General features: G+C 42.4%; 1 protein-coding gene across 2 annotated transcripts; it reads right to left on the bottom strand.

Annotated features, from left to right (window-relative positions):
* Window positions 1–242: 242 nt before the first annotated feature.
* On the bottom strand, window positions 243–26,602 carry TXNDC11 (thioredoxin domain containing 11). Of its 2 annotated transcripts, XM_072120700.1 has the most exons (12): window positions 26,283–26,602; window positions 24,629–24,845; window positions 23,392–23,489; window positions 21,431–21,560; window positions 17,888–17,981; window positions 10,199–10,311; window positions 9,514–9,714; window positions 7,065–7,749; window positions 3,740–3,885; window positions 3,261–3,370; window positions 1,801–1,881; window positions 243–932 (listed from the first exon to the last, which is right to left on the bottom strand). In XM_072120700.1, the coding sequence occupies exons 1-12, from the start codon at window positions 26,405–26,407 to the stop codon at window positions 329–331; spliced, it is 2,604 nt and encodes an 867-aa protein (XP_071976801.1). In that variant the 5' UTR covers window positions 26,408–26,602; the 3' UTR covers window positions 243–328. The 2 variants fall into 2 exon arrangements, with proteins under 2 accessions (XP_071976801.1, XP_071976802.1); XM_072120701.1 differs by lacking the exons at window positions 17,888–17,981; window positions 21,431–21,560; window positions 23,392–23,489; window positions 24,629–24,845; window positions 26,283–26,602 and having other exon boundaries at window positions 10,195–10,313.
* Window positions 26,603–27,384: the final 782 nt, after the last annotated feature.

Here is a 27,384-nt window from a genome sequence, read left to right as displayed (position 1 = left end):
AAGATTGACCAGAAACACACACATGAGGACCCAGGCGATTTCATCTGGTTCCGGATACCTGCAGGATCACCTCTGGGGTCACTAATGCAGTCTTTCTGCTACTTGTGCAGATAATCCTAAAGTCTCATCCAACTTTATGAAAATCTGCAGCAGATCTTCCACATGTTTCCAAACATGACCAGGAAGGTTTGTGCACCCCTGCCCTATAATCTAGTTTCCTTTGAGACATAAAAATAAAGGTCTTTTTATCTCTACCCACCTGGAAAAGATTTTATTTACAGTAAGAAAATCTGTATAAATAATCTTCAAATATTCCTAATAAAAATGATCAGTCTGTTCTATTGTCTTTGTTGTAGTCTAACGTCACTGATCCTTCTGTGACCTCGGCAGATCCCTCAGATACTTCTGTCCCATCGGATCCATCCTCAAGGTTCTCCTGCTTTTCGCTCTCCAGTTTTGCCTTGTTCTTGGCTTCCAATGAGACCACCAGAAACTTGAGCAGCGCATTCTCTGCCAGGAGACTCTCTGAAGCCGCCACCAGCTCTTTGATCTTGTCGGCCATTGTCCCGGCCTCCCTGGCCTTCTGCTCATACAGGGCTTGTAGTTGTTCCTTGTGCTCCTCCAGTGCTTTGTTGTGCTGCTCTAATTTCTGTTTTTGCACCCTTAGTTCTTGGGCATCTCTTCTAGCTTCGGAGATATGTTCTGCCAGCTGGTCCTGGGCCTCGTGTAAAACTTCAATTTCAGCCCGGAGTCTCCGGATCTCTCGTTCCAAGTAAGAAACGTGATCCTCTTTGTACCGTAGATAGTGCATGGGGCAGGAGGCCGGTGGATCTGTGGCAGAGGAAGGCAGGGTTGCATATTTTAGGATGAATCGCAGAAGATTTGGGACATTGATCTGCATATCTTCAGGATACTTTACGCTGCCGTCCTTCCTGGAAACATATAGGGGGAGAAGGTAAGATTTGGAGTACAAGAGTTGCAGAGATGTCTGTGCTTTGCAGGACCAGTGGCATTCCCTTTATCGACTAACAATTTACCAAGTGTAATTAAAAAAAAAAAAAAAAGTATTGGATTAACCCTTTGAACGCACAGGATTTTGGCAAGGGATTAGTACTCTATGCACGGCTCAGCTTTTTACAAAGAAGCAGTGAAACCAGAGCTCAAGTATTTATAGTGAAGAGGAAATATCATTGGAGACTTTTACAGCAAAACTTAGTAGCAGAAAACCCCGCTACCCAGCAGGCTTCCTCTTTATGTCAATTCATCTGTACGTGGATATGAATAGACGCCTTGTGTCCCTGAATCCAAAAGGGAACGTTGGTGACACTAACGTCTCCATGGAAACCTAATTACAGTGTTCTACTTATTCCTTTTTTTTTTTTTTTTTAAATCTCTGGGGAATCCTGTGTAGCCAGAAGTGCGGCGTATTATGTCATAACTAATGTAATCCGCTACATATGAAGAGTTGCATCATGACGCTGCAGCTAATGACAGTCTATCCAACTCTCATGACCAAAAAGCAAAGAAATAAAATCCAAATATGTGACAGGAACTTGTCCCGAGGAAGAAACTTTCCTCATTCTTGCAATTTTACAAAATGAAATGTGCAAATCTGCAAATGATATAAATAGACCTAAAAAAGCTTTGAACAGAACTAGAGAGATGCAAGCAGCAAGAAGATATACAGCGTGTAACAGAAGGGGAAGCCCCAGTGCCACGTGGAGAAATGATGTAGGAAATCTATAACAGGTCAGCGCTGGAGGTTACACAGGTTCAAATCCAGCCTTGAGGAGAACTTACCTGTTCTGTGGGAAGAACATGATGGTGGGAACACGGTCCACCATGAACTCCCAGGGTAGATCATTCTGTGCAATATTTATTCTGGAGAGTAAGAAGAAGTGAAACGTTATTCCATCATTATTAATTTATTGCATATATATTTATATACAAGATACAGGATAGTAACTATTCATCCTCCCAACAGGTCAAAAAGTGACCTAATCCAGCCCTAGTCACTACTAGTTAATAAGGAGATGACTGACAAGTGACAACCTCTATGGTCCTGTTGTAGAGGACATCTTTACAAGTGACAGAGAGAAGGGCTTAATCTCTAAAATTCACAATTATTAGATACTTTTATACACTAGTTGTGGAGATTGGTCTGAACTGCAGATACATAAGATGTTGGTTTGTGTCATCTACAAGAAGGTAAGTCCGGGTATGTAAATTTGTGTAGAAAGAGCGCTGCAGCTATGAAAACCTCTGACCTTGGATAAAACCTCCCATCTTGTGTAGGAGCAGCTCTAGGGCAAACTACTGTACAATTGTGTAGACCGATTGCATATTCTGTGCTTTACACACTTTCCTGCTCTGCTTTTAGGCAGCCACATCTATTAGACATGTAGGGCACATGTAAATAAGTGCAAATAACTTTTAAAGGAGTTGTCCAGAATAAACAGGTATAAAGATTAAAGGAAATCTACCATGATAAACACCTACTCATAATTACAGACACTGTGCCTGTGGTAATCTTCTTATATTTGTAATCCATGGCTTCCTTCCTTCTAAAATCAACTTTTAAAATTATGCTTATGGATCACAATGGCTCAGGGGGGAGCCGATCCATGCTGCAGCTGCAAAGGCTGTTACACTGTGCAGGAGCAAGTCTTCCCCTGCTCCCTCTGCCTGATGTAATCTCACACAGTGGGATGTCTAAGTGCTTCAGGAAGGGGCTTTGGTAACGCCTCCAGAGCTCTTCAGGCTCTAAAGCAAGATTTTACAAGTTGATTTTAGAAGAAAGGAGACCATGGATAACAAATATAAGATGACGACAACAGTCACAGTGCCTACATCTATAAGTAGGTGCCCCTGGTTTATCCTTAGTGTAATGCAAAATTAAACCAACTTTAAACTAAGAGAACGAAACCCACAGTTTTGTGTTTTAGTTAAATAACCCCCATAAGAGGGGAACACAATAAAAGATATCTGCTATTCAGAACAATAAAGCATTCATGTGGAAGCCATACATTGGCACTTTTTCATGTCTTATCAAAACAACCAGCCTCTCTGCCCATAGCAAGCGTTCACATACAGGGCACCCCGTTATATTTCCGCTTCAGTATGTGTATTAGTAGTTCACCTGCTATGGGCCTAGAAGGCTGGTAATGCCCTTAGAAAAAAAATTAAGTGCACAGTTTGTGGTCCTACAAATCTCCCCCATATCATTGTCGAGCTATGTTTATGTGAGGGTACTATCTTACCTAGCTACAATGAGACTGTCTGTAGCCAATAGCTGCGTGAGTCGGATAAAAATATGATTCAGAGTGGCACAAAAACCACACCAGGTTGTATAGAACAGCAACAACACATCCTGCCAAAGAGACAATTGTGGTTATACACGGTGTCATGAGTCCGGAGGAACACAGATACGACTGCACACAGCCTACAAAGTCTACACAAGATTCGGAAGTCTCAGTTTTGAATGTTGCCGGCTTCTGGTTGGCGCGTTTTGTACATGATGCCCTCTGCCAACCATACAAGACGGCTATAACCGCACCCAGCGACCGCCAGCTGACAATATGCCTTTCATGACCTCATTGCTGGAAGCAGAGTGTGTGTGAATGGCTCTTTGAGCTCCGGCCCGAGTATGCGGGTATTATGTAAGGAATGCAGAGGATAAGCCCAGCGCTATGCTCCTACATGACCCCGCAGGGGCACAAGCCTCTGTATAGACACAAACCTTTCTGCTGTCCAAAACAACCTGCCGAAAAGTGCTAGATGTGACTTCGGTAATGAGTTGTGGTCCTGACATAGACGATGCAGTGTCACTGGCCAGATGCTGCCGCAGGGGACTGTAAACTTTGCTGAAGTTCTGGATAAAAACCTCTGAAAAGGGAAATGACATTGTCACAAATCAGCTATAACGGTTACACATGCAGTTGTTTTAACGTGTATGTGTTGTATTAGAAGAAACCTGTCACCACATTGTACCCCATTAAACTGCTGATATGAAGTGTCCTTTCCAGAATTGCCTTTATGTGAAATCTCACCTGTTTACCTATAACAAAAAAACTCCTTCAAAGCCATGAGAAAATTAGCAGAGAAGAGTCATATTTGCCCGAGATGAGTCAGGTTTAGAGGCTAAAGTGTCACTTCAGACTCCTCTATATTACACAGAAATTGCATATCCTATTAAAGATAAGAAACCCATCTTTTAAGATCACAGCAGGCCTATGGTTATGTGAGCTACAGAGCCAGACATACAGCCAGTTACATAATCGGCAGATCAGATCTGTAAACAGGACGTATCTCAGGCAAAATAGGACTCCTCGCTGCTTATTTTCACTTTACTTTGGAGGAGATTTTCTTTCATACAGGTAAATGGGCAAAAATTCACATAAAAGAAGGAATTATATAAATAACATTTCATACCCTACATATGGGAGCTGCTAGTTTAATTGGGTAAAGTATGACATTATTGGATCACAACAAAGGTGCCAAGCAAGTAACAAGGACGACACAATCATCTTTACAGTCCCTTTCCTAGCACCTCTACTATACAATCTATTCACCGCACTACAGTATATACCTATCCCATCACACCATGGTATCACCATCAGTACATTCCCCATGTGTACAGAAGTTTTAGGATCTATGAAGGATTTACACGGGACTGCTGCTGTGTGCAATCCATTTGAACGAGGTGTATTATATGCCATTCATATGCTCCACAAATAAAATCACAGATTTCAGTCTGCGCCAAGAGGGAAAAAAAATTATTAGGGAGAGGAATGAGCATGTCCATGATCCTGTGCATGAGCTCCAATGAGGCAAATCTTCTACAGATCACCAGATACACAGGAATCAGACTGACAGCCCGGCTCTTGTATATATGCAGAGCATTTGCCAGTGAACGTTCTCCAAGATACTTAACCTGCTCTCCTCAAGGTCTTGTTTTTTTATGGTGTCACATTTTCCTCATATAAATGTTGTGTGCAACAGATCGGTGACCAGGACACAATATTTCCCCTATAGAATGGGCTTAAAGGGACACGGTCACCCGATATTACCCCATAACAACTAGCAGCCCCCTTCTATGTGAAATCTCACCTGTTTACCTATAAAAAAAAATCCCCTCCAAAGTCATAAGAAAATGAGAAGAGGCAAGTCATATTTGCCAGATTTACTTTTAGAGGCTGAATCTTCAGTTTCATAGGACCCAGAAAGATTGGGGGAGATCACAAGTGTCAGAGCAGAACTGTTCTGGTTGCCCAAGGAAACCAATCAGAGCTCAGCTTTGATTTTATAAACAGCTGAGGGAAAATTAAAAGTGAGATCTGATTGGTTGCCATGGACAACTAGAACACTTATGCCATCAGAAACTTCTGATAAATGTCCCCCATTGTTTTGGTGCCATCCTCTTTCAGATCACATCAGGCTTGTACTTTTGCAAGCTCATCAACTTTTTTCTTTAACATTCTGTAGATCACCGAACCACAAACCTAAATCAGCTCTGTCAGATGAGATCCCTACCTTTAACCCCTTAAGGACGCAGGGTTTTTTCGCTCATTTCTCGCTCTCCACCTTCAAAAATCCATAACTTTTTCATTTTTACGTGTACAGACCTGTGTGAGGGCTTATTTTGTGCGTAACAAATGTTATTTATTTTAACATGCCGTGTACTGCGAAGCTGAAAAAAAATTCCAAAATGTGGAAAAATTGAAAAAAATAAACGGCATGTGCGTCACGTTCTTGTGGGCTCAGTTTTTAAGACTTTGACTCTTCGCTCCAAATAACACCTCAGCTTTATTCTTTGGTTCGGTGCGATCGCGGTGATACCAAATTTATACAGGTTTTATTGTGTTTTAATACATTTTCAAAAATTAAACGAATGTGTACAAAAAAGAAAAAAAATTTTTTGCCATCTTCTGAAGCTAATAACGTTTTCATAATTTGGCGCACGGAGATGTGTGAGGTGTCATTTTTTGCGAAATGAGCCGACGTTCTCATTGCTAACATTTTGAGGTCTGTGCAACATTTTGATCATTTTTTATTAAATTTTTTATGTGATGTAAAAAGGTGTAAAAGTCGCATTTCGGACATTTGGGCGCCATTTCCCGTCTCGGAGGTCACCTCCGGCCGTAACGTTTTTATATTTTGATAGATCGGGCATTTTGTGATGCGTCAATACCTAATGTGTCTGTGATTTTTACTGTTTATTATATTTTATATCAGTTCTAGCGAAAGGGGGTGATTTGAATTTTTAATATTTTATAAATTTTTTTTGTTTTTTAAACTTTTTTTTTTTCACTATATTTTAGACCATTTAGGGTACATTAACCCTAGATGGTCAGATCGCTGCTACCTTATACTGCAATACTTCTGTATTGCAATATATGGCATTTTTGCAGGTCATTCAACGAAGACACGAGGCTACCATGGCAACCGATCGACGCCCCCCCCCCCCCCCCCCCCGATGCGATCGCGCCACCGTCTTTTAAATGCCGCTCGTGACTTTGCCGGCGGCAAAGGGTTAAAAGCCGCGATCGGTGCAAGCACCGACCGCGGTTATTAGCGGTGGGGGTTTGCTGCAATATACAACAACCCCCACCTTTGTATGAAGAGGACTCGGCCCGTGAGCCCTCTTCATACATTCCCTATACTTCTGCGCTGTAGAGCGTTAAGAGGTTAATATGACACCAAAAGCATGGTTGTAGGTGCCCTGAAACAAAGTGACACTATTCCTGCAGCCTCTAAACTTGACTCGTCTTGACCAACAAATAACTTTCCGCTCCTTTTCCCACGACTTTGAAGGAGGTTTTTTTTTTTTTAAATAGGTAAACATTTGAGATTTCCCATAAAAGAGGGGGGTTTTGAAAGAACATTTCATACCCTGGCTTTATGGGGGTAAAAATCTGGTGACTGTGTCCCCTATTTAATTGTTCCCTATTTTAGCCAAAGCCAGCGAAACACTCCACCTACATCCACAAGTGTAATAGAAATACAGTATCACATTGTGGCCAGGGATATGAGCTCACCATGTATAACAGAGTTGGCCATCATACCTAATGTGGGTCCGATGAGCGGCTGGCTCTGGTCTATGATATAATGGATCTCTTCTTTCAAATCAATGATAGCAGCAAACTTCCTCTCCTGACTGGAAGCTCCCAGCCTCTCGGCATACACCCAGGATATATTGGAATCCAAAAGATACATATTCAAGGTTTTGTTGGTCCTGCACCTGAGGCCGGTGAGAGCGTGGCTGGTCAGATCATAGCTGGAGGTGCGTTGTCCCTTCTCCTCAATATGAGGCACTATATGGGATTTCTCATTGGGGTCCTTCCCTTGGGAAGAAAGCACAGAGGATGCATTGTCTTGGTAGGAGGCGATCCGTCCTCCGCTCACCGTCTGACAACACGCAGAGTAGAAGAAATAGGGGCTGTAAGAGCTGAGGAAGTTGCTGCACCCCCTCACAGTTGACATGAAGTTCAGGAAGATTTGTTCTTTGAGGTAGAAGGAGTCTAAGGCTGCGGCAATGTCCACAAAGTTGCAGTGCGGCTCAGTGACGGGGAGCGGGGAGACTCCTCTGCTCTGGTTTACACACAGTTCACACACGTTGTGCACCCTGGACAGGAGAGGCCACGGAGGAAGGACAACAGTGTTACAACAAGGGAATGGCTTCACATCTTCTCGCTCCACATGCTGAGGGCTCTGAGTGCAGCTGTTGTACTTCATGACAACCTCCATGATCTACAATACAGACATGTCACATACCATTAGACTGAAAGGTTTCTTGGCAAAGTAGCAAAATAAAGATTTCTCGGATTTCAAAAACATCTGGATTAGAAGGTCACGTCCGGCCAATGTCGCCTCCCGATTATTGTATAGGTTTTCCTTTTCTATGCTATAATCCAGCCCACTAAGATTTACTAATCTTAGTCTCTACATATGCAGTTTTGGGGCGAACCAAAGGGAACATTCTGCCGGGACCCACAACCTAAATGTCTGCAATGATTTAGTGCAAGGATTTAATTCAGGTTCCCCCCACGTAAAGCAATGAGACTAGTGTGACTAGACCCTCAGGAAACTGTGGATTACAATAGACAGGCAGCAGCTTCTTACACAATGTAGGATTGGCTTGTGTGTATATTAGTATGAGGTAAGGGGAGGAATGGACTATAAAGGCTCAGACAGTCACATGAGCTGATAAACAAGTTGTGTAACCGCATCGTGTGCGATGCTGCAGAACAAAGGATTCTGCAACTCAACAAAAAGCACATAACACGCAACCTGACCAATAGGATGCCAACAGACCGGCAGCCCTTATTATATAATAAAGACATACAAGTTTTCACTCTATTATATATTACTAGTATGTAACTACGGTTAGACATAGAAGTTTTTTTCCCCCACTTATACTCCGTGCTGCAACACCATAGCATCTCATTACTCCAAAGTCCTTAACTCGAGCCGTGCAGGATTGTCACCCCTTTGGGTAAGAAGACAAAAAAAACAGGACATTTGTATGACGTTGCGTGATGACAGAAAGGAGGGGGGGGGCTCTTTTCATATACATCAGTGCATGACACAAGTCACAGAAGTCCCTCACCTCCCCCAGCCTCATCATGAAGATAGGATGGACAAGCCACTTTACACTTTGGGACTCTTCATAGACTACCATCTAAAACTCCAACAGGTTATATGACCTATATGACATATGCCTGTTATGCAAATATGGGCCACCCCCATATCTGGGATTGTAGCAGTGGGGCCAACATGTGCCTGGATCTCATTGTATTCTGAAGGCCTTGGACGAGGGGATGTGCAAAACTCTCAATGGGAGCAAAATAATTGGGTCATGTTCAGTCTCAACAGATACCGGAGATCTGGACAGGTCTGATGGCACCAGTACTTGACTGGAGACCTCTAATTGAGAAGGTTCTGGAGCTGATCCAGGCCAGAGGTGTACCTTTGCACCCGTCTAGGGGTGGCAAGGATGTGTATACACAAGCAAAAGAGCCCCTTGTTGTCCTGTAGGATTAATACAACTTCAGTAAAGGCAGGACAAATCTGAAATTGCTGGCCATCTCTCCCCGTTGGTGCAGCACACTGTACTTGACTTTCATGTAATTACTTGTTGTACTCCACTTGTTCTCTGTCTACTGTACATATATTATGTTGTGTACATTGTATTGTACTGTCTAGCCATTAAATATATAAATTTGGGCTCTATTCCAATATCCATATCTCGGTTTCTTATTATATATATGCCACATGGGTGGACTTCTGGTCCCATACAATCCTATTACAGATGGGCTTATATCAGTCAGTCGTTCAGGATTGTGGGTGAGTGTGGACAATTCTCTCTCACTCGTTTTGAAAAATAGTAACTAATGGATTGCACATATTCTAGGCCTCTGTAACATCACACCTTGTAATAAATCTGCTTGGAGAATTATAGAAAGAGCTAAGAACGGAGTCCATAATTCTGCAATGTAGATAACACCCACTAACCTCATGCAGCAGCGGCTGCTCTTCTGCTAGTGGGTTGAATGGGATGAACATGAAGAGCGCTGGGCCTTTCTTCAGCTCATTATTCAGTAGAAGACTTTTGCCACCATGAGGCCGTATCCAGTGCAGCAGGGTCTCACGATTATCTAACGCCCACTTGCATATATTTGCAGCTGTGAAATTCATTTCCTGATGTGGGTACACCTGCCAGAAAAAAAAAAAAAAAAAAAAAGGCAAATATATACATACACATTGTATCATCAAATCCTGCTCAGCTCCACCTGCTCTATAACATGCCACCTGCAGATAGGACACTATGCACAATCTCATCATCTCCCCCTTGCTGTATGCAAATCCAAATTTATACTGCGATATAGACATTATAAATTATAATACATATAGGTCACTATTTGGTCTACAACCAGAACAGACACAGGGGCTACAAGCTTTGTGCATTGCTGCGTAATCTGTTTACGTTATATAAATAAAGGAATTATTACTACTATTACTATAAATACTAGAAAAAGCAACATAAAAAGATGCTTCTGGATAAGATGATGGTAAAAATTAGTAAAAGGCTCATGACACCTACTAAAGAGGACAGATGTTAGTGAACACAGAAAATGAGAAGATTGTGAGAAAAATCATCTATATTTGTCATTTTTTTTATAACTCATAAGATACTTACTAAAGAGGAATTGAGGTTTCTATGCAAATACACACTTCCTGGGCTGCTGAGAGAGATTTCCTTAGCTAGTGCTCGACAAGTGATAACTCCAAATCGTATAGTGTCTATATAATCTGCAGAAACGGGAGAAAATGGTAAGGAAGGAACAGAACTTTAATCCTAATAAAACAAAACTCCCAGTCACGACAATGCTAGAATCAATGAGAGAAGTCATGGCAGGGGGAACAGCACAAGATATAATATTAGTAAGGTCTGACACCCCTGCAGCACCTTCGCAATAGCCGATACATAGAGAAAGGAATAGCAAGTACTGGCTGAACTGATTCACTGCAGCTTAGTTCCCATTCAGGTGAATAGGGCCTGTCAGGGCCGCCATCAGGGAGGGTTTAGTGTAACAGTGTTCAGGGGGCCCGGAGGAAGAGAAGGGGTCCCAAGTCACAGAAAACTCTCCTTCCTGTCCAGAAGCAGGGAGCTCGCTGTGCACACAGGACCAGATTATCATTCTGTGGGGGCCCACGAAATGTGCCAGTCAGGGGCCTCAAACTTCCTAGTGGCGGCCCTGGGACCTGTAGTGACCACTATACACAGATGTCTGCTTCCAGTTTTAGTCTCCATTTATCACTGGTTGTGGGGGTGCCTGGAGAACCCCTATAATCCCTCCTCTCTGGACACAAGATAAATTGTGGGCTTATTTGTGAACATAATTATTGACATGTTGCAATTTTACAAAAAAAAAAATATATATATATTTATTCTAATTTATTAAATGTCAATTAATTTTTTATAAATTTGGCCCAAACTAAAGCAACGAACACTCCAGCAAAACTATAAAAGCCCTTTCATGCCCATAGTAGGTCTAGTGAGCGGGGGCCGAATTCCTACTTTTTTCCCTGATGTTGTTAATATCTTATTTTGTGTGTATTTTTACCCCATGATCTGTGAGGCGCTGCAGAATAGGACGGTGCCATATGAATAAGGATTATTACAGGCAGAATGCAGGTTACGTACAAGTTAGGTTCTTTAGGTTTGTTCTTAAGTTAAATTTGCATGCAAGTCGGATATATGTATATTTTATAATTGTAACTATAGTAAAAAAAATTTGTCTCAGAGAAGAAATTGAAGGATTTTCAAAATGTTTAGCCGTCTGTGCTTACAGCTGATCATTAGAGCCTGCGACTAAAGCATCCAGAGAGCTTTACCAGAGGTCACAGAGGTCTGTATGTAACTAGGCGTCCCCGGTAAGTCGGGTGTCCTTAAAGGGAACCTGTCATCAGCAATTGGCCTAATAAACCGCTACCAGTATATTGTCATTTAGTGTAATACCTTCTAGTTTTTATTTTTCTTGGTTCAGTGTAGTGGCATCATCTGGTGTTCAGCTGCTTGGCAACATAGTGGTAGAGGTTTATAAGGTCAATGTCTGCCGATGGGTTCCCTTTAAAGGGGTATTCCCACGAAGACAAGATTCTTAAAATATACTCAGGATAACAAAATAACACATTCTCTAATTCACTGTTGTTAACAAAAATACAGCATTTCACAGATAAAATTCCCACCTGTATCTATAAGTCCTGATGTATACACTTCCTGCCAGCAAGCACCAGTGTGCAGAGACTTACTCTACAAGCTACAGACAGATAAGGTCTTTATCCTGGCAGGGGGCACTACGTGTGTAAGTTATAGCTCAGATGTAGCAGAGCAGAGTGTCAATGTGTTTTATATTCATCTCATGGTTTTCATTGTTTCTCATCCATGATTTGTCTCATCTCTCAACAAACAACATCTCACAGCACAGCGGAATCATGAAGTGTCTGCTTAGAGATCCCCCCCACATACACTCTGGAATCTTACACTGACCATCGCTGAGTGATAGGAGCTAAAGAGGCAATAAAACGGAATAAAATTGTAAAGTAAGCAGGTTAAAAATTATCTTTATTGTGTTAACATCACTAGGGGATTAAAATTTGAGAACCCTTTCATGGGCAAACCCCTTTAAGTCTACCAATGTCCTTAATAAAAAGTATTAAATACCTAAATTGTTAGACCTACAAAAATAACACTTTTGTTTACATTTTTTTCCACTGAACAGTACTGTACTTCTCTATGACATTGCCCTCTCCACAAGCAAAGATGCCACCTCCTAGCACACGGTTATAATTCACACCTGTCAGTAACCAGATGGCAACAATGATCTGTGCAATTACATATACAGGAAGTCACCAAGTTCCGTTCACCGAGACGGTATTATAGTAGTTATATTCCTGTACATAGGAGGGGGCAGTATTATAGTAGTTATATTCCTGTACATAGGAGGGGGCAGTATTATAGTAGTTATATTCTTGTACATAGGAGGGGGCAGTATTATAGTAGTTATATTCTTGTACATAGGAGGGGGCAGTGTTATAGTAGTTATATTCTTGTACATAGGGGGCAGTATTATAGTAGATATATTCTTGTACATAGGGGTAGTATTATAGTAGTTATATTCTTGTACATAGGGGGCAGTATTATAGTAGTTATATTCCTGTACATAGAGGACAGTATTATAGTAGTTATATTCCTGTACATAGGGGCAGTAGTATAGTAGTTACATTCCTGTACATAGGGGCAGTAGTATAGTAGTTACATTCTTGTACATAGGGGGCAGTAGTATAGTAGTTATATTCTTGTACATAGGGGGCAGTATTATAGTAGATATATTCTTGTACATAGGGGTAGTATTATAGTAGTTATATTCTTGTACATAGGGGGCAGTATTATAGTAGTTATATTCCTGTACATAGAGGACAGTATTATAGTAGTTATATTCCTGTACATAGGGGCAGTAGTATAGTAGTTACATTCCTGTACATAGGGGCAGTAGTATAGTAGTTACATTCTTGTACATAGGGGGCAGTATTATAGTAGTTATATTCTTGTACATAGGGGGCAGTATTATAGTAGTTATATTCCTGTACATAGGGGGCAGTATTATAGTAGGTATATTCTTGTACATAGGGGGCAGTATTATAGTAGGTATATTCTTGTACATAGGGGGCAGTATTATAGTAGATATATTCCTGTACATAGGGGGCAGTATTATAGTAGATATATTCTTGTACATAGGGGGCAGTATTATAGTAGTTATATTCTTGTACATAGGGGGCAGTATTATAGTAGTTATATTCTTGTACATAGGGGGCAGTATTATAGTAGTTATATTCCTGTACATAGAGGACAGTATTATAGTAGTTATATTCCTGTACATAGGGGCAGTAGTATAGTAGTTACATTCCTGTACATAGGGGCAGTAGTATAGTAGTTACATTCTTGTACATAGGGGGCAGTATTATAGTAGTTATATTCTTGTACATAGGGGGCAGTATTATAGTAGTTATATTCCTGTACATAGGGGGCAGTATTATAGTAGGTATATTCTTGTACATAGGGGGCAGTATTATAGTAGGTATATTCTTGTACATAGGGGGCAGTATTATAGTAGATATATTCCTGTACATAGGGGGCAGTATTATAGTAGATATATTCTTGTACATAGGGGGCAGTATTATAGTAGTTATATTCTTGTACATAGGGGGCAGTATTATAGTAGTTATATTCTTGTACATAGGGGCAGTATTATAGTAGTTATATTCTTTTTACCTCAGGCAGCAAAAAGGCTAGAATCGGCCCTGTACAGCAGATAATAAATATGAGCAACCGGTTGGCTTATTCACGACTTAAGGACACCCGACTTACAGACAGCCCATAGTTACAGATTGTTAAGGAGGTCGCACTGGTTTCGGACGCCATCTTGACTACTGTCCGCCATCTTAGATACAGCGGCCATGTTCCCTGACCATTGTCAAGTTAATATCATCATTCAAACTTCATTTTATGTAACCTGTTTGCTGGCCTGTCAGCTAATACCCTTTGACATTTAATGAGAAGCCAGTCTGTCCTCGAAGCTGCATAATAATATGATTCTGGAGCCACTTATCTTCTTCTTAGTATAAACAATATCTGTGTACAAGGTCTCTGAGAACTGAACACAATTAATTAACTTTTTTCCCAAAATATGCTGATGTCCAATAGCTTTGCTGTATACTATTCACACCCCTTTGATGACTCTTCTGTCTGATATATATTATGCATTTTGATTATTAAACGGGAGAAGATCTTGACTAAGAGATTGACATGTCTTGGTCTCTATGTTCAATCAAGGGTTAATTAGGACTCACCTTACAAAAGTCAAGAGGGCTGTTGGGGCCCTGCATAAAAATCCCTAACAAGATGGACCCCTCTGCCCATTTTGACATCTTGTGAAGCTCTCTAAATGTATCTTTAGCCCCAGGATGTAATGACCAGCTGTGAGGAGTCTGTAATAAAGGTTTATTGATAATCCTTGGTCCCATTAGAGCAAAAAATTTTGAAACTCCAATTGTCAATGGGGCAAAAAAAAAAAAAAAATTGTCTGGAACTACAATTATAAAATATACAGTTCCGACTTACATACAAATTCAACTTAAGAATAAACCTACGGACCCTTTATTGTACGTAACCCGGGGACTGCCTGTATTACCTACTGCATGGGTTCAGACAATTTCCACCATTATTAATATTGTCTTGCTTGTGCGCTGTATTGTAGTTTGCTATGAGGTTTAAGTTACTTATTATACAAATGCAATTTTGGTACACACATGCAGTAGTGCTTTCTGGGGGGTGTTTACTCTGTATTGTGGTTTTTAGCACATCCAGGGTTTTGGTTAATAGTGCGGCCCCCTGAAGGGTAGCGGTATGACAATGCAGCACTTGGTCCGAAAAAAGGTTGTGTACCACCGCCCTAGACAGAGCGCTAGCATTCAGACCATCAGTCATACCAATGCTGCCCTCTGCAGGTCTGTACATGTGTTGCAGTATCTAAAGCTATGCTGACTATCATATGCTTCAAATTTTTGTGCCATACCTATACATATATAACTAAAAAGACAGCATTGCTGTAAAATGATGGAGGATTATTTTTTGCAGAATCCCATTGAGAAGCTTTTGGTTATGAATCAACACTAAAAGTTTGCAAGATGTGAACACATCTGCATAGTTTTTAACATATTTATAAAGAAAAATGCCTAAACACTATTGATATAAAGCTCTAAACATATTTACCGTATTTTCCGGACTTTAAGGTACACTAAAAATCCTTTGATTTTCTCAGAAATCAAAGGTGCGCCTTATAGTCCAGTGCGCCTTTTATATGAACCATAATTACAGACAACAGCTGCCTGGAACTGTGCACAGGTCTGCCTCCTGCTGGTCATTCATCCTTATAATCCGATGCGCCATATATATGAACCTAGACGTTTTAGCAAGCATTTATTGATGGTGCGCCTTATACTCCGGTGCGCCTTATAGTCCGAAAAATACTGTATACATATTTCAAAGGCTACTATCCTCTTTTCCAGGTGGCAGCCATAGAACTGGAACAATTTGTCTTCCTGCTTAATGGTAGAGAATGGTAGAGAAAGGGTTATATCAGAAGCAAGATGCTATCAAATTTGATAGCATTTTGCTTCTGATACATTGATTTATTGTTTGATGCTGAAAGCCATTGACTTGTCTGATACTATGATTGCCACAGAGGGCAATGGTGAATAGTTTCTTTGTTGCTTTTTCTTGTAGAGAAAGGGTTACATCAATAGCCACAGCAATTGTCTACCTGCAATTCATTGATTTTATTGTGTCCCCAGTGTGGAGGGAAACTATATGAAAATTGTAGTGAGGCAGCCGACCCCTGATCACTGCTCATGATATTTTCCAATATCATTTTATATCCCAAAAGAAGACCTGGCATGTAAGATAAGCATCTCCTCAGGCCAGGGACCAGCACCAAGAATCATGTGCAGTGAATGGTAATCACCTGGTGCTTCTTCCTGAAGCCAATGCACTAGGAGCCGTCACTAATGATAAATACAAGACGTGGGAAAGTGTCAATCACATCGTGGTCCACATCCAGATCTACTGATATATTAAAGCCTGAAAGTCACCGCCTTAATTAAAGGAACAAAGTTTTCTACCATGTAGGTCATCGCATTACTCAGTATAAAAGCTTGTGTGGTGGTGCATCATTGTATTAGGTTCATGGCAATAAGCCAGGTGTATGATGTTCTACCAGACGGTATACAGGAACAGACACAGATTTCAGGACCCTTAAACAGAACAGCAAAAACCTAAGAAAATGCAACCAGCAGATTGATGTGCACAGGATTTGGCTGCACTGTTAGAGTATATGCAATTCCCACACAGGTCATTGGAGCATGAGATAGAGCTCTGTACTACTGGCTGCAGAGGATTCAACAGCCAAGACCCCCCCCCCCCCCCCCCAAGATAGATAGATATATATATATATATATATATATATATCCAGTATCATTAAAGAAGTTTGTCCATGAAAGAAAATTCAGAAATGTCAATCCCCTAGTGATTTTTAACCCCTTCCTTTACAATTTTATTCAGTTTTATTACTGTTTTAGCTCCCATCACTCAGTGATGGTCAGTGTAAGATTCCAGAGTGTGGGAGGGGACTCTCTAAGCAGACACTTTATGATCCCTCTAGTGCTGTGAGATACAGTGTGCTGACAATGTGCTTAGATTATCAGGGTACAGGTTTATACGCATTTCCATTTAGCTTCTGAACATCCACTTGTTTCTGACACATAGAAAGAGAGAGGAGACTGATCGGAGATGATGCGATGCATATTACACATACCATTCTCAGCTCTACAATCACAGCCATTACATACTGTCAGCTCTTCTATATGCCTCCTTCTCACACTCCCCTGGATAAAGATCTTATGTGTCTGTAGCTTTACTCTCCTCGCGCTGTTTGCCGGCAGGAAGTCAGTGTGTGTGTCTCTGTGTGAGCTTGTCCTGGAATGCAAGGATGGGGACTAGAGGCAGAGACCAGCTAAGTGCAGCATCAGATACGAGAACAATATGTCTGCCGACCCTTAAGTCAGAGGATCCAGGGGAAACCAAAATTGTGTACCCCAGGACTGATAGAGACGGGGTGGAATTATATCTGTGAAATGCTGTATTTTTGTTAATCTTCTGAATCTTGTCTTCATGGGAATACCCCTTTAATGACAGAACCCAATACCATGATCAATGTGCTGTTGATTGTTCAGACAGACCGGTGTTTGTCTCTTAATTGCAGCTCATGACTGAATCTTAGTTGCAATACCAGGTACTACCCATGGTTAGGTGTGGAGCAGTCTCTGGAAGAAAGCAGTCATCTTTTTCAACCTCCGCACAACACCTTTAGACCTTTTGCCCATGAGCGAGTTTACTCAACCAAACCTGCATAGTTTGTTTGCTGGAACAACTGTCCCGAATACAACCCAAAACTGACATGCGGATTTCAGTTCGGGTTGCTGAGATTTCGGCCTGACCTTACAGCAAGCACACAATGCAGGTTGGATGCATCAAACTCTCTTGCGGTCCATAGCCTTAAAGTTACGTAGCCAACAGCATTGTTAAATTCTGCCCTGTTGTTTCCAAAAAAAGAGTTCAGAGATATCAGTAAGGACCGCTGAGAGCCTAAGTATCTACCCCAATTCATGGTTGGTGCTCCATATAAAATATAATATGTGTAGGGTGACTTTTTACTGATGAAAAACCATACACTAAAAGGTCATATCGCCAAGAAAAGCACGTACATACCTTTCTGTAATGAGTGTAGAGCAGATCGGAAAAACGTCAGATAGCCGGGAGGCTGGGGCGACGCATTGAATTCGAAAAAGCCCAGGACACCAGGCTACAAAGGAAGAGAATAAAAAGAATGACAAGATGTGACATTATTCTCAAAGCAGAAGTGTAATCGTTACTAGACTCATAGTAAAACGCACTGTATCCCTTCACAAGACAATAGAAAAGCCTGCATCTCAGCTTCATGTATCCTCATCATATTACATCTAGAATACACATAGAATACATCTAGTTACTACACTTCTCATATCTTATGTGTAGAGATAATATGAAGATTAATCCCTCTGTGCCTTAGCACTGACCAATTTGAACACTAAAATGAAAGCTCCCTTATAGATTGGAAGTTAATGGGAATGATCACAGTGGGATCAAGGGGTCAAAAAAAAAAAAAAAAAAAAAAAAAGCTGGTTTTCTCTCTGTGGGGGACAGTAGAAGGACACAGGTTCCCCTCTCTTCATTTTCACTACATTGACCAAAGAAGAATGGAGCTTGTAGCCCTCCTCTTGCCACACGATCGCTATTAGGGAGGTCCAGACCCCTTCTGCTTTAAGACTTCCAATATCATCGTTTTAGATAATAATGGAAGTCCTAACAGATCCGTTATAAAGTCCACAGATTTTTTTTGTGTACTTTTAATAGCTTCAGTGTGCACACTCCCTTTTTTTGAGTGGAAAACTCAACAGGAGCTGTGATGCTACTTTTTCCCATCTACAGTAACGGGAGCCTAAAGGAAGTGGTGCAAACAGACTCAAACAGAAGCCGTAAAATGTCCACATCAATCAATGGATATTTGAACCCATCCATTACACTCCCATTATTGTTGTTGTTTTCACATTTTTCTTTTTTACTTTTGGCTCCCTAGGGTACTCGGCTGCAATTGAGATCTCCAAATGACATCCACGATAACTTCTTACAAGCTGACAGCGGTTATAGCAAAAGATCGGCAGTCCCTGATGAGTTCATGGGGGTGGGAGGTGAATAGTGACATTTAACAGGTTGATGGTTAGAGGTAGGTCTGCTATAAAAACAGCAGACCCCTGCCATGAATAAATAGGGTTCAGCAGGCGAGTCCTCTGCATACATCCCTTCACAACTGGTCGTCATGAGATTAAAATTATAGATGACAGACAGGTCCCTGTGGTTGGACCCTCACAGATCTGTCTATGGATTTATGTCTTTTCCATGGGAAAAGTACTGAAATTCTATATGTAACATGTAAAATAGTGACTAAAGCCTATCAATTCCAAAACAATGGGCCTAGTACAAGAGCTGAAGTTAACACATATCATGTCTGACAATATAATTGGCAAATGTGTCATAGCTTATGTTGAGCCCATTGTTTTCTCAGAGAGGGATCTGGTAAGATTTTACCATCTCTTTACTAAAAGTGTAGCACTTATGGCATCCGGGGGTGAACATCAGACTAATTGTCTTCCCTGAAGGTCAGGGTAAGAGAGCCATCAAATGTACTTCAGATAGAGTTAAAGTGGGCGTCCAAAGTTTTCTTGATATCACCTATCTGTGGGGGTTTGCAGATCACAGCGGTGTGTTATCTCCAGCACTCCCATTCACTTTCTGTGAGTATGGAGGGATAGCTGTGTTCCTATGCTCCCATAGTATTAAATGGAGTGGCAGGGTCACCTGATCAGATTGTTATTCCTGAACCTGTGGATAGGGAATAACAATAAAACTTGGGTAAACCTCTTTTATATAACCAACCATACACATGAAATAGATCCACAAATTTCAATGGAGGAAGCACCTCTTCCTTGACAGGTGACATTAGAGCAAAGCGTCTTGACCTTGCAATGACCTTCACACTGGAATATAACTAGCACCACCTGCTGGTAACCCACTGTAACTACATAACCATTATTACATTATACATTTCAAGTACACAACATAACTGTGCTGTATAACATGTATGTATGTATGTATGTATGTATGTATGTATGTATGTATGTATGTATGTATGTATCTAGGTACCAATGAAAACTACAGCATGAACTACAAAACACAGTGCCTCCAGGTCACTGACAATGGTGCGTTGTGGTTTGGAGTGACGGATCATCTATTGTAGTTACTGAAGGCGGCTGCATCACCACATGACACAGGTCTGACTGTGAAACAACCACTGACTGGTTTCATTTTGCACTGCGGGACCTTTACGCTGAATGTGGATGGGATTTGTTTTACTATCCCTATGTGGAGTAAAATCGGTGCAGCCTCATACAGGTGACATTTTTATGCAAATGTTATGTATAAATACTGCAACAGATTTTATCCAATGGATTGAAAAAGTACAATCTGTGGAGAAAGCTGCTGAATAAATTGATGGATTATTTACACTGCAGGTGGGGAACTTCTGTTGGGTTCTTCTCACGCGGTCGTGTGTTCTCCTGGACCGGATCCCAGGCGTAGCACGTGGCCAAGTGGAAAGGGTAGGTGCGATGAGCACTCCTCACCCCTCCATTGGAAACCAAGCAAACACCTGGCTCAGTCACAATGCGGGGAGATACTGGGGCACATTTACTTACAGGGTCACCGGAGTCCGTGTATAATGCACTGTGCGGCGATTCACTAAGATCGTGCACCTGATATCCTGCATGTGTCGCTTCCCCGCTCAGGTCTGACAGAGTTCACCATCTTTTTTGTGGTGCATCTAAGTGCTAGGGCTTGCGACACAATTTAAAAGTTAAATACGGCGCTCAGTCCAACTGTCTGATGGCACGGCCCCCGATTTGTATCGCATGGAAGCCAACGCACCTGCGCCACAAAAAGGGTTGCGTGCGCCACAATCCCAGCGCAGACACTTCTTGATGAGGACCTGTCACCCCCAGCCCCCCCCCCCCCCAGCAAACTAGCGCCACCTCATCCGTTCCCCAGCCCCTTTATATTTATTGAATTTTTATTAAAATTTGTGTTTTTATACTTAGTTTTAAACGATCCAACCTCTTATCAAATAAGGGGTTCAACCAGCGCTGTGAATAAGCCCCTCTGCGGCCGCTTTCAGCGCACCGCATCGCATAGAGCCGGCAGCGATTGAGCAATACATGTGCTGCTGCCGGCGATTCTTACAGGTCCCTGACTGACAAGGGCATGAAGGGGGTGTCTTGGCCGGCCTCCTCATGAATACGACCGACTGCCAGGGGACCTGTACGACGATCCGACCTCTTATTTGGTAAGAGGTCGGATTGTTTAAAACCAAGTATAAAAACACAAATTTTATAAAAAATTCAATAAAGGGGCTGGGGACAGGATGAGGGGGAGCTAGTTTGGTGGTGGTGGGGGGTGGGGGGGGGGTTTCCCGGGTAACAGGTCCTCTTTAAATACCTTAAAATCGTATCCACTTTGTTGCATCTGTAATGAATTTTCAACCACAATTTTTGCAGCTAAAGATCCACTTTGTTTGGAAGTACCACAATGATATTTCCTTCACCCAATCCTCTCTATTACTAGTCCTGAAAACAACAAAGAGACATTACAAGATTGCAATACCTCCAAATTGAAAAGGAAATCCTTTAGTTTTTCCATGGAAGGTATGTATAACACAGGAGACATGACTCGCCGAACAAACTTCTCAATATATCCTGCTGTCAACGGGCCTTTATACTCAATGGGTCCAAAACTGCAAGTTAAAATAAGTCACATTAAGATGGAGAAAAGAAAATCAACTTGAGGATAGCTGTAAGCACAATAGTCCCATACTGTAGGTTGTCATACAAAAGTGAATGGAGAGAAGGTTAATCATATCACCAATTTACATATGGAGCACTTTATAAAAATGATGGTCCCCCATTTATCTGATGACTGAGGGTCATAACCTAACCTTTACTTGAACTGACAGGTGTCCCCTGTCGATAAAGATATTTATCATACGCCGCAACTCGTGCAATGGCGTATAATAGCTTCGGTGTATAAGAAGCTGAAATAATAATCTTCATATAGCGCCATCAAATTCCGTAGCGCCTCAAAGCTCTGAAAGGGGGACACAAAAGGTAAAAGAACTTGTATAATGGTCCAGCCATTATTTATAAGGGAACAGTATAAAATAATTTTAAAAACTCTACGCCGGGCAGTAGTGGAGGTGGAGTAAGGGGGGAAATAATCACAATTCCTGGCGGTGCACTAGGGATTGTGATTATTTCAGGGCTTGCATGCCAGAAAACTAGTGTACAAGCTGATAAAGAATTATTTATTATTATTTATATAGCGCCCCAGCGCTGCACAGAGTTTGCCAAATCAGTCCCTGTCCCCAATAGGGGTCACAATCCAATTTAACTTAAACCAGTATGTTTTGCAGTGTGGGAAGAAACTGGAGTACCCGGGAGGAAACCCACGCAAACACAGAGAGAACATCCAAACTCTTTGCAGATGCTGACCTGGGTGGGACTCAAACCCAGGACCCCAGCGCTGCAAGGCAGTAGTGCTACCCACTAAGTTGATAAATCTTTCCCATGGTTATTGTTTATACAGAACTTGACCTCTACACCTGACTTCCCCAGCAAATGTAATGATTCTCCCGAATTGAGATCCTGGCACCTGACCTTCGACCCCATCTTCATATTATTTACTATGTAGATCTTAACATTGTATAACAATACAGTCTACTTTCCTGCTGTATACCTTATTAAAATGATAAAAATCAAAAAAAAAAATTTGAAAAGTAAGGCAAACCAGGTGCTACAGTATAGTATCCACCCGCAGCCATTGCCTGCTGCCAATGTACACTCCCTAGGGTGCTTTAACCTCAGTGGTTCTGATCCCGCCTACCATATACAGGCGGTCCCCTACTTAAGGACAACCGACTTACAGACAACCCATAGTTACAGACAGACCGCTCTGACCTCTGGTGAAGCTCTCTGGATGTTACTATAGTCCCAGATTGCAATAATCAGCTGTAAGGTGTCTGTAATGAAGCTTTATTGATAATCCTTGGTCCCATTACAGCAAAAAATGTTGAAACTCCAAATGTCACTGGGGCCCAATTTTTTTTTTGTCTGGGTCTACCATTATAAAATATACAGTTTCGACTTACATACAAATTCAACTTAAGAACAAACCTCCGGACCCTATCTTGTACGTAACCCGGGGACTGCCTGTAATGCAATATTACAGTATTGCAGTATATGGAAAACACTGACAATGTTATGGTTGTAAGCAATGACAGGCTGTAATAGGAACAGACCCTTGATCCCGAATGACGTCACAGTGATCCAAGCCAATATGGCAGCACCCATGCTCCTAGTGGCAAACACTCAGTTTGTATGGAGAGGGCTCGGCCAGTGACCCCTCTCCATACTCCCTTAACGGCAGTGTGACATATGAGTACGTCACAAGTCGTTAAGGTAATCAGAATACAGTAGGATACATTGCAGCATTCCACTGTAAGGATACATCAGATAAAAGATAGGATGTAATGAAAAGATGGCATCACTGACTACCATTAAACCACTTACCTCCTATGATACAAGTGAATAACTGGATAAAAGAAAAAACTTCTTTGTTTCCTGCATTTGCCATGATGCCACCAGCAGTTGACAGCCACAAAAAGTACCTTCAGAAATGAAACGGAGGAAAAGTTAGTCTAAAGGACCAAACAACTCTCAGGGTGACATGCTGAAAGTAAGTCGAAAACATGCACAAAGTTTTACATATCGTATATACTCGAGTATAAGCCGAGACCCCTAATTTTACCACAGAAAACTGGGAAAACCTATTGACTCGAGTACAAGCCGAGGGTGTAGCATACAGCCTGCCCTCAATGTAGAATACAGATTTAAAAAAAAAAAAAAAACTTAAATACTCATCTTCCGGTGTCCCCCATGTTCGTTGTGGCTCCCAATCCACGTCGCGGTTCCTTTACTCTTCTATCTTCTGTAGCCGGTGTCCCCTATGTTCCTCACGGCTTCCCGTGTCTCCTCTTCTATCTCTTATCTTCTGTAGCCGGCAGAGTCGTGTCCATGCGATCTGCCGGCCGTCGCACACTGTGATGCGACGCTGTCGCCACTGATGATGTCATCAGCGGCGACAGTGCTGCATCATAGTGTGCGACGGCCGGCAGATCGCATGGACACGACTCTGCCGGCTACAGAAGATAAGAGATAGAAGAGGAGACACGGGAAGCCGTGAGGAACATCGGGGACACTGGAGGGTGAGTATTAAGGTTTTTTTTCATCATTGACTCGTGTATAAGCTGAGTATATATGGTAAATGACTTTAAAGGTCATCTACCACCAGGATCAAGGTTTGTAAACCAAGTACACTTACATACTGTCATGTGGCTCCGCTGTCAGGGTCTGCTCTTCTTTTAGCTTCGTGTGCCCTTGTTTTTACTAAATTGGCCTTGTTTTTAATAAATTTTACCAATTGACCTTGGAGCCCCTTAAGCTCATTTGCATAATTATTTTAGATTTTTTTTTTTTTGCTAAACAAGGGCATAAAAAGCTAAGAGAGTGAAACCTGCCAGATGGGGCGCACACCAGTATGTCAGTGTGCTTGGTTTACAATCCTTCATCCTGGTGGTAGATGTCCTTTAATGCAATCCCTTCATACGATCCCTATGTATAAGCTTATTCTAATGCAAGGGAAGTTCTTTTGATATTGCGTTCAAAGTGCAGTTTCAAACACTTTGGGAAGAAACCATTTTTATGTATTCTCACTATATAATACATAAAAGAGCAACACATCACTTACCTGATCTGCGAGATTGTTAGCCACATGTTCTATTTCATCCCTTGCGGCAATGGACTGGGCACACCATGGCGCATACAGGAAATACAGGGTTATCTCCGATTCCTGGCGAAGGTGCTCTGCATAGTCAATCTGGCCAAGGAAGAGGTCCACCACTGGTGACTGGAGGGGGAAGAAGTGCACGGGCGGCTTTGCTGGTAAGACGACATCTTTAGCACGGCTGTAGGCAGAAATTAAAGAGATTGATAAAATAGCAAAGCCACAAGAGTCATGGAGATATAACAGTATTTTTAGTCTGTAAACTAGTCATGAAACAACCTAATAAAGCTAGCTGCTGCAGAACATCTTTTTCTTTTTTTAAACAGGATTTCTCCGGTTCATTACCCATTAAATACAGAGCTATATAGCTGTCACTTTACATCACAGAGCCATAACTTATCCTCCAGAAGGTTCCCGGCCCAGTTATCAGTCCTTAGTAGATATGAGAACAGGAAACTACAGGTCATGACTATTGTGAAGGAGGAAAGTTAAAGTCAACCCCTTTATGTGTGAGCACACACATATCCTGGTTGTAAGCTGATAGAAATCACATTAGCACTGAAGGTAAGTAGTCACACACTGTAGCCCTGCTGCGGTTGCTTAGTTTCAGAAACGTGGCACAATCCACAGCACGTGACATTGTACACATTGTGCTTGGTTACAAAAGTCAGGAAGCAAACAACAAGTTTTATCAGTTTGTGAAACAATGTACAGGCGGTCCCCTACTTAAGAACACCTGACTTACAGACCACCCCTAGTTACAAACGGACCTCAGGATATTGGTAATTTACAATACTTTAACCTTATGTGATGTTCTCTACAATTACCAATGATCATCCATATATGTGGGTGGTCCTGTCACTGACTGACAGCTATGTCATCTGATGGCACTGTCCCCAAGACTAGAATAGTATTCTCCTAAGCACAAAAATGGATAGAGGTAAAAGGAAAGATATACTGAATATTTACCCAGAAGATTACAAACAGCCTGCTCAGCTCCTCCTGCTACTCTATAATGTGCTACCTGCAGATAGGACACTGTGTACAATCTTCTCATCTCCTCCTGCTCTATAACATGCTGCCTGCAGATAGAACACTGTGTACAATCTTCTCAGCTCCATCCTGCTCTATAACATGCTGCCTGCAGATAGAACACTGTGTACAATCTTCTCAGCTCCATCCTGCTCTATAACATGCTGCCTGCAGATAGAACACTGTGTATAATCTTCTCAGCTCCATCCTGCTCTATAATATTCTGCCTGCAGATCGAACACCATATACAATCTGCTCAGCTCCTCCTGCTGCTCTATAACATGCTGCCTGCAGATAGGATATGGGATAGGATGATCTAGGTACAGGTGACATGTTTATGATGCTTGGTTCATGTAGATTGTAAGCTCTTGGGAGCCGGGCCCTCATTCCCCGTGTTTCAATTTGTGAGGTGTATATGTACATTATACAGGACTGTGATATAACTCCTGTACATAGCCCTATCCACTGCATATATACAGTAGTGCTATCATAGACCTATGACCCATATAGTGTGGGCTGACACCAGAGAGCACCAGCTCAGCCCCGGTGTAGTGATCAGGACCGGGCAGTGGGGGGCGATAGTTACCTGCAGGTGAACCTGAGCGCCACGAAGAGGGCGCAGCTCAATGCTATGGCCCCGCACAGCAGGTCAGGCCTCCGGCCCATCAGATAGAGCAGCCGCTGAACGTGCAGCCAGGCCGGCCTGAGCATTCCGCTTATAGAGCGGAGGGGCGGCCCGAGCCCGCTAGGGGCAGGTCGGGGCTGCTCCTCATCACACCCCGGGGCCGCCACCAGCGCGAACGGGGCGCCGCCACGTCTGTCACACTGGACTTCCGCGGCCGAGGCGAGAGCTGGGCGGGGGGAGCGTCTACAAAGAGCCGCCGCCTACAGCGGAGATAAGGCACCGTCACACAAGCTGCTCCCGCCCACCGCCGCGCACAGGACATGGCGGAGCAGGGACATCCTCTGCTGGGGGCAGGACTGGCACAAGTCTCCTCACTGTGTCATGCCAATATGGGGAACACGTGTACAGTCAGCGAAAATATGTCTTATAGGAGGGGGAAAGTATATAGAATACAGAAGAAAGCATCCTGTGTAGTGTGTTTCCATTACAAACACACAAGTAATGGGAAAAAGAGTCCAAAATTATCTATTTATACTTGGTATCAACACATTTACTTACCTGTCCGAGTCGCGATCCCCGATCAGGAATGACTGCTGGAAAGCGCATCTGCCGAGATCGTGCGTCCGATATCCTGCATATGTCGCACCCGATCAGGTTCGCCGGAGTTCACCTTCTTCCCGGTGCATGTAAGTGCATGTCTTCCGACACAAATTTGAATGCTAAATCCTGCGCTTAATCCAAATCCGTCCGATAGTCTGACAGCCCGACCCACATGTGTGGCACCGATCCGGCCCGCACACCGCAAAAAGATAGAGCATGCTCTATCTTTTGTCGTGTGTGTGGCCATGCACCGCTATTCTCTATGGAGGGAGGAGGGGCCGTGTCCTCCTCCTCTCCAGCACACGGCGGTATGTCCGCATGTCGGGCATACCGCTGTGTGAATGTACCCTTATTAGGGTTCATTCACACCGCGGTCTGCGGGGACGGCAATGTCCGCCCGGTGGCGGTACGGTGCCACACACCAGGAAATGATAGAACATGCTCTATCTTTTCCCTGATGTGC

The sequence above is a fragment of the Engystomops pustulosus genome, chromosome 8, assembly GCF_040894005.1.
Source record: "Engystomops pustulosus chromosome 8, aEngPut4.maternal, whole genome shotgun sequence".
Lineage (NCBI taxonomy): Eukaryota > Metazoa > Chordata > Amphibia > Anura > Leptodactylidae > Engystomops > Engystomops pustulosus.
Note: the sequence above shows the minus strand (reverse complement) of the source record. Positions and strands in the feature narration are given on the sequence as shown.

Bases quoted from the DNA above. Each gene is read 5' to 3' on its own strand.
- TXNDC11 (XM_072120700.1), bottom strand. From the start codon at position 26,407: ATGCTCAGGCCGGCCTGGCTGCACGTTCAGCGGCTGCTCTATCTGATG. The intron at 21,561-23,391 runs GTAAGTGGTTTA...TTTAACTTGCAG, and splicing joins ATTCACTTGTATCATAGGAG to TTTTGGACCCATTGAGTATA. The intron at 7,750-9,513 runs GTTAGTGGGTGT...TCTGTATTGTAG, and splicing joins AGCAGCCGCTGCTGCATGAG to ATCATGGAGGTTGTCATGAA.